Below are 8408 nucleotides of genomic sequence, written 5' to 3'. Positions count from 1 at the left end.
CAGATTTGGGTCAACCCATATAATCGAATACTTATGACTCGACACAACATGATCCCAACCTGCAAACACAAATCACCACACCTAATCATGCATAGCTACAATGTTTATTTGGCATTGATGTAGAAAGTAGCGTTTTAAGTATTGTAGTAAAATTTTATCCAAAAAACACTTTAGTGTTTTGATTATGTGACCAATTATTTTATAATGCATGGGAGATTAATTAGTGCTATTTAATTATTAGTGTGGGGCGCAAATGATTTATGGGCCAGGCCCCTCTACCCAGGGAGAGTCCAAAGGCCCAGGCCGAGGAGGATTATGGCCCAAGTTCAACGAAATAGCCTTTGGGTACCGCCGAGGGTAGTTCAGTCCTCGGCAGACCCACAGTACCTCCAAAGAGAAGGGTAAAAACGGTATAGGACTGGAACATGGAAGAAATATCTAAAATATCCAGGGAAAGCTGCTGTTATTGCCATTTAATGTTCTGAACCCGACAGAGCCGCATTCTTTGGCTTTTACGACCATCCCCAACGACTTTGGGTATGGGCTGATGGGACAAGTATCAGTCTTGGAAAAGTTGACCCTATACGTGGACGAAGGACAATGAACGCAAGGAGATATAAAAGGAAAGATAAGTAAACTAGAGAAGGGGTTGGGAAAAATGGCCAGAAACCAGAGCCTCCCAGCCCACCTCCAGGAGAAAGACTCCAGGGGTGTAGGAAAGCTTAAGTTCATACGAACACCGCGAAAAACCCGCCGCCTATCGAACAAGGCCTAGCCTTTCAAACCCACGCTCTACAAATGATATTGTTAGGGGCCTTTTCACGTGCGAACCCGACACTGTTACGGTCCGTCACGAATCGCGTCCTTACAATTGGCGCCGTCTGTGGGAAAGGCTTGTGTGTTGGTATAGGAAGTGGGTCGATAGAGTTTCTTCGTTATATCTAACCGTCGGTTATAGAGTTCTAGCATAAAGTTCTGTTAGGAACTATGTTTCTTGATTAGGGGCTTGGTTGGGGAGCCAACTCCCTTAAAGCCAAGGTCCCCTGTAAAGAGTAAACTAGGTACCTTGTAACGTTAACCGTATGGATAAACTCTAGGGGCTTGGCCGAGGAGCTAACTCCCCTAAAGCCAAGATCCTACACAATGAGAAAACTAGGTTTTGGACAGAACCAAGGCATTGCATGGTCCTCGGACCCAAGCCTCAGGGGAAACCAACTACCTGGATGTGGAAAACTAGGTTTTGGACAGAACCAAGGCATTGCATGGTCCTCGGACCCAAGCCTCAGGGGAAACCAACTACCTGGATGTAGAAAACTAGGTTTTGGACAGAACCAAGGCATTGCATGGTCCTCGGACCCAAGCCTACAAAACTAGGTTTGGACAGAACCAAGGCATTGCATGGTCCTCAGGGGAAACCAACTACCTGGATGTGGAAAACTAGGTTTTGGACAGAACCAAGGCATTGCATGGTCCACGGACCCAGGCCTCAGGGGAAACCAACTACCTGGATGTGGAAAACTAGGTTTTGGACAGAACCAAGGCATTGCATGGTCCTCGGACCCAAGCCTCAGGGGAAACCAACTACCTGGATGTAGTGAAAACTAGGTTTTGGACAGAACCAAGGCATTGCAAAGTCCTCGGACTCAAGCCTGTGGGGAAACCAACTACTTGGATGAGGAACCAACTATTTAAAGAAAAAACTATGGCCCGTAAACCTCGAAATCCCTCCGAAGAGAACTCCGCGTTAGCAGACGGGTTAATACCTTGATGGCGCGGATTCCTTGGTCTACCCTCGGATCCCCAGTATCAAAGGGGTTGATGCGATACGGCGCAACATATTACCCCAAAAGCACAACCAAAGTCCCTCGCTACTTAGCTACCCTTTCAGACGAATTATTTAGAGATTATCGTTCTCGGACATTGGTCTAGCATGCATCGCGTAGTACTCAGCGCTTATCCCGGTTAGTTCCAAGAATTTAATTTATTGAAAGTCACTATTGTTATACTTGATAATATTTGTGAGTTTAAATTAGTAGGAACCCGTGTTAAAGCATTTTTTCTGCCTGGAATATCCTTAAGGGCAAGCTTGCATTTAATATTCATGCATAAAGTAGTTGTTACGGAGAAGAAAGATATGTATGGAGAAATAGACACATATTTTATTAAGACAAAGGAACAGTACAGTGTACAATGAAAAGCTGAAACAAGCTTACACTGAAGCTGACTACATAAGTAAAGGAAAATACAAGCGAGTGGAGAGAAGGCCGTGGGGACAGCTCAGAGGAGAGGTTGGCTACTGCGCCAAGTTATTGTCTAAGGAAACCATTCCTCAACACCTCTGCATGCCCATAACTCAGGCAGCCAAAGAACCTGACCTCAGGCTAACACCATCTACAGAAAAGGTGCTAGGAGCTTGAGGTTGGGAAGCCCCCACAAAAATTTGCCTGCCACAAGGTAGACAGTGCTGATGGTGGAAATTCCTTCTTTGGACATACCGAAAAACTGGCATGACCAGAACCTGCTTCGGATTTCGACTAAAAGAGGGAAGAGGACCCTCTCCCCTATGACGAAATGGAATGCTCCCTTGAACTTGCACCTCCTTGGCCCGTACCTCCCTACTCTGAGTCTCGGGGGGACATGACGCCTTTGTGGCGGAGGGAGCTCCTTTTTCCCAATCTCTGCCTCAAGCATGATGAACTAAGGGAGGAATCTGAAGGATTTGTGTGTGAAAAGGAGCAACTTTCTCTCCTATTTATGTTAAAAGATAAGGTGGTGGCATTTAATTCGCGCAGCGTCCCAAGGAACGCTACAGACAAAACGTCTCTGGCTCGACTTCCAACGTCGTCTGCAACCTTGAGATTAAAGGAGTCTCGAGAAGGTGCACCTCGAACACTGGGACGCCAAAAGGTACCGCGTGATCAAAAGTTATGGAAACACCTCTTAATTTGTGGGCCCAGTAAATTCGCGGCCCAGGCCCGTTCGGCATATGGGCCCAGGGACAGAACCAAGGCCTTGTATGGTCCTCGGACTCAAGCCTATGGGGAAACCAAGTACGAAAAATTATAAAAATTACAAGTTTTTGGGCAGAACCAAGGCCTTGTATGGTCCTCGGACTCAAGCCTATGGGGAAACCAAGTACGAAAAATTATAAAAATTACAAGTTTTTGGGCAGAACCAAGGCCTTGTATGGTCCTCGGACTCAAGCGTATGGGGAAGCCAAGCACGAAAAATTATAAAAATTACAAGTTATTGGACAGAATCAAGGCCTTACATGGTCCTCGGACTCAAGCCTATGGGAAAACCAAATACTTGGATAAGAAAAGGTTTGACTCTCATAAGAAAGGTTACTTGGTAAAAATGTCAGGTCACTTCATCCACGGCTTAAACACCATAAAATGTTAAGGCCAATAAAGGTGTAAGGAAGGGGGTGGAACGCCCCAGCATTTAGTCGTATAAGAGGGCTATTCATTTGGTAGGGGATATGTCCTCGGACGGCTATTTCTCACACGGCATCAAGCCTTCGGTTCTCTCCTCGGCTAGTTCCGGGTGAGTACTATTTTTTTTTTACGGGTCGGCCTTATTGTGCCAAGCACTTCTACTAAAGCTATGGCGACATCATTTTATTATCAAATATTTTGGTCTTAGTCGTCATTGATTTAGATGCTATATTATTGTGCCGAGCAGCGCTTGCAAATTTATGAAAACATAGAGACATAACATGCGAAATAAGGTAGACAACAATTTTTATTAATATAAAAAAAATCATTACAACATACAAAAAGGGGCTCAAACGAGCCTATACAAAATGTAAACTGCCTAAGCAACCATTACATCTGTAGTACAGAAAAGTAAACTGTCAAGCGTCTTTTAAACTCGTCTTCAAAGTTTCTCCAATCTCTACCTCATTGCTACTCATACTGAGAGAGGGACTCACTTTAAAAAAGAAAATGAATGAAGAAGAAGGAAATAGTAAGGAAGAAATCAATGACGAAGATGAGGGGGATGAATAAAGAAGATGAAGGACATGAGTAAAGAAGGAGGAGAAGAAGAGAGAGAGATGAAGAGACAAAGAGAGGAACAAAAGATAGAAAAGAAACAGCACCAGGGCGGAACTAGTGCTGGGAAGACAATAAGAAGAGGGAGGGGAAGGGCACCAAGGAGCAAAAGAGGGAGAAGCAGAAGCACTTAGCCCTTGCCTCCGCCCTGACTCCTAACACGCCGGTGCCATATTAGGTACGCTCGTGAGGAGCCGGATGGTAACGATCTTGGGTGTTCTCGACTCAGTCACGTCGAAAGTTTGACGTGACGAGTCCCTGCTTCGGATTTTGACTGAAAGAAGGATGAGGTTGATTTTGAGTCTTCGCCATCCTTGTCCCGATCGAGCCATGATAAGCTTTATCGGAACGTGGCGTTTTTGGGAGGGGTGGGACTTTTGCATCCCTTGTTGTTATGGTAAAGTATTTTACGATTAAGTGTATAAACCGGCGAGTAAACCGAATCTTAAGGGAGGCTAAGTATTCCAGAGTCGCAGGAGGATGAAAAGGGATTTTTGGTAAAAACAATCACCTCCTCCTGTCCTACTTATACAGAGGGCGGAGCGGGGGGCATTTAATAGGTTCAGATCTCCAAAGGAACCAGCAAACCCAAACACGCCGGTTCCGCTTCTCCACCCCATCAAAATAAACTATCGAATTAAAGTAGTCTCGTAAATAGTGATTATTCAAAGCGCGTTTTGAATACCCCAAGCGATAAGAATGCATCAAGCGCGAAATTAAAAACTGTCTCGTAGACCGGTGCACCTCTTGGGCATATGAAGCGCCGCCAGCATGTTCAATAGGCCGAATGGATTGGGCCGTAGGAAGAAGTTTGGCATCACCAAAACCCCCCTGTCCAGCCCAGAGGTTGGACAGCCGGGTTTTGAGGGGCTAATGTGGGGCGCAAATAATTTATGGGCCAGGCCCCTCTACCTAGGGAGAGTCCAAAGGCCCAGGCCGAGGAGGATTATGGCCCAAGTTCAACGAAATAGCCTTTGGGTACCGCCGAGGGTAGTTCAGTCCTCGGCAGACCCGCAGTACCTCCAAAGAGAAGGGTAAAAACGGTATAGGACTGGAACATGGAAGAAATATCTAAAATATCCAGGGAAAGCTGCTGTTATTGCCATTTAATGTTCTGAACCCGACAGAGCCGCATTCTTTGGCTTTTACGACCATCCCCAACGACTTTGGGTATGGGCTGATGGGACAAGTATCAGTCTTGGAAAAGTTGACCCTATACGTGGACGAAGGACAATGAACGCAAAGAGATATAAAAGGAAAGATAAGTAAACTAGAGAAGGGGTTGGGAAAAATGGCCAGAAACCAGAGCCTCCCAGCCCACCTCCAGGAGAAAGACTCCAGGGGTGTAGGAAAGCTTAAGTTCATACGAACACCGCGAAAAACCCACCGCCTATCGAACAAGGCCTAGCCTTTCAAACCCACGCTCTACAAATGATATTGTTAGGGGCCTTTTCACGTGCGAACCCGACACTGTTACGGTCCGTCACGAATCGCGTCCTTACAATTATTACTTGGAATACTCTAATTCATTATTTATTAGTTTTTGTTTTTACTCTTTTTAGTTCTTTTATTTAACAATTCAACTTAATTGTGACAACTTACAGGACTTTGTAATTCATTAAGAAGAATTTTGTTGCGTTTTTTGCATTACTTTATTAAGAATTCAATGCAACAATACAATCATTAAAAAAAAAATATCTTCATTCTCCACTATCTCATGCCCCACTTCCGTTGCCTCACACTTAATTTTCTTTTAGTGTTTACATTTTACAACTCATTTAATTGCCTTTTTTTTTAGATTTAAAATCAACAAATTACTAAATTTTTGTTGTTAAACTTCCTTTTTTTTTTTTTTTTTTTTCTTTCTCTCAGATTTTAGATCAAATTGGTTTGATGTTGGTTTTATTCTTTTTTGTTTACGAAGGCCAAGTTAAATTTTAGTATTGAACACCATGTGGCGCCTCCACTGAATCATTGGTCATATTTTTGGGTCGTCTGAAGCAGACATCATCAAGAGTATCCCATTGAGCCCATCTAGCCAACCTGAAATAATTATTTGGCCTTTCACCCCATCAGGCCAATACTTAGTTAAATCAGGTTATAGGTTTTTGCAAGAAAAGTTCAGATCCAATTCAAAGACTAGCTCAAGACTCGAGTTTTTGGAAAAATTTATGGGGTTTGGCGGTTCCTAGCAAAGTTAAAAATTTTGTGTGGCAAGCTTGCAGGGAAGCTCTGCCAATCAAAACAAACTTGCGTCGGAAAAAAATCATCGAAGATGGCTTGTGTGAAAACTGCAAGGCGAGTAGTGATAATTACTCACATATGATTTTCTTTTGCTCTGATGTGCAGGTTGTGTGGAACTCGGTTTAAGGAAGCCACATGTCCTTTAAACCAGATATACAATTTGTCAAAGGAAAGAAAAGTTGAATTTCAACATCTTCATCAGCCACAACGATGATCTAACACAGGAAGCACACTAGATGGAACCCACTAGATCGTGATGTTTATAAGGTGAACTACGACGATGCAATTTTTTTGGAGCAAGGAAAAGCTGGACTTGGAGTAGTATTTCGAAACTCTGATGGTGTTGTTATGGCTTCACTGTTGCAACTAGTCTCCCTCCCAGCAATAGTGGCTAAGATAGAAGCATTGGCAGTCAGGAGAGCTGTAGAATTCGCATTGGAGACTGGCATTACCAAAGCAATCTTTGAAGGAGACTCGGACATCATCTACAGGGAACTCAGCAACTCTAATTCCTCTTTGGCGCTACATGGACATTTGATTTAGGATGTAAAACTATTAGTTTCCTCTTTTGATAGTATTAGGTTTACCCATGTTCATTGACAAGGAAATAGTATAGCTCATGCTTTGGCTAGATGGGCAATTAAGTTCATCTAGTTTAACAGTCTAAATGAAAGATGTATTACCAAACATTCGTCATGTTTAGGGCTGTCCACGGGTTGGTTCGGGTTGGATTTGTGCCCAACCCAGAATCGGGTGGCAGTAAATCTCAACTACCACCGACTGTCAGAGTAGACCGGTCAGGCGGATCAAACGTTCAATGAGTGGCAAATGGGCCAGTCAACATCATAGATTTGAGAAAAAGGCAAAAAAAGGGCAAGAAAATTGCGAGAAAACAATGAGAAAATCCAAATCCGGAAAAAATCTCATCGAAATCTACGAGATTTCACCAGATCCAATAGAAATCTCACCGGATTCGATGAGATTTTGCTAGATCCGGTCAAAATATTGACGGATGTACGTGATATATCACCTAAATGTAGGTTTTTTTGCCGATATTTGGAATTTTTTTGCCGGAATCTAGGTTTTTTGTCGGGATATGGGTTTTTCATCGGTCGGTTTGGGTTTTTCGGGTTTTAGGGGGAGAGAAACCAAAACCGACCCGCCAAAGTTGGTTTCTAGTGGAGAAGACCCACTGCCAACCGTCGAAGTAGCCAAGTCGACCAGTGTCGGATCGATTCTGGTCGGGTCTCCGGATGGGTTTGGACAACCCTAGTCATGTTGTTCAAGCTGATTTAGCTTTAGCCTTTTTTGATTAATTATAAAAGCACGTTTCATTCTCAAAATATATATATATATATAAGTGAAGTTTGTGATGTGCTTTTGTTTGTGAGAAAAAACTCAATTCTCTCTTCCTTATGTGTGTGTTTGTTTCTTTAATAAATAAATAAAACATGTACAGTGATACTATTCAAATAGTGGCTTACCCCTACTTCTAATTATCATAATTATTATCATTTCTGTTCAAAATCATACGATACTGATAACTATGATTCTAATTATCATAATGATTATCACTTTTGTCCAAAATCAATCAACAAAACAATAATAGTTTAATAATTTACAATAATAAAGCATTCACAAATATGTCACCACAATCAAAAAAACCTATCCCAAGGAAATCATTCCCAAAAAAAAAAAAAAAAATCAAAATCAAAATATATCCCTAGGAAATCCATTGTAGAAAAAGTTTGTAACAACAGACGACTTATGGAATCTTTGTAGATAAACTCTATATTTAGTATTTACCAAGCAAATGACATGTTTGCTCCCACTGTAATAACTCCGGAACTTTAAACCTTTTTTACATAATAACCATCACAAATGAATTTATCCACACCAATTCAAAAGTCCAGAAGGTTAGTGAACTCATTGGCAGAGGAGAAATTAAATGGTTTACATGGTGGATTACATCATTTATCCATCATTACATTATAAGTCTCCTATTTATTTAAAATTATTAAATCAGTAATTAGTTTCTCTTAAAAAAAAAAAAAAAAAATCTCACTCAACAATTTAAATATATAAAAGTTTTTTAGTGAAATAATAGAC

General features: G+C 42.1%; 1 protein-coding gene across 1 annotated transcript; it reads left to right on the top strand.

Moving 5' to 3' along the window:
- The first annotated feature begins 6330 nt into the window (after positions 1-6330).
- LOC115966399 lies at positions 6331-6842 on the top strand. Its single transcript, XM_031085640.1, has 3 exons — positions 6331-6353; positions 6405-6419; positions 6524-6842. Exons 1-3 carry the CDS (start codon positions 6331-6333, stop codon positions 6840-6842), a joined length of 357 nt encoding a protein of 118 aa, XP_030941500.1.
- Positions 6843-8408: the final 1566 nt, after the last annotated feature.

This window comes from Quercus lobata, chromosome 11, assembly GCF_001633185.2.
Source record: "Quercus lobata isolate SW786 chromosome 11, ValleyOak3.0 Primary Assembly, whole genome shotgun sequence".
NCBI lineage: Eukaryota > Viridiplantae > Streptophyta > Magnoliopsida > Fagales > Fagaceae > Quercus > Quercus lobata.
Note: the sequence above shows the minus strand (reverse complement) of the source record. Positions and strands in the feature narration are given on the sequence as shown.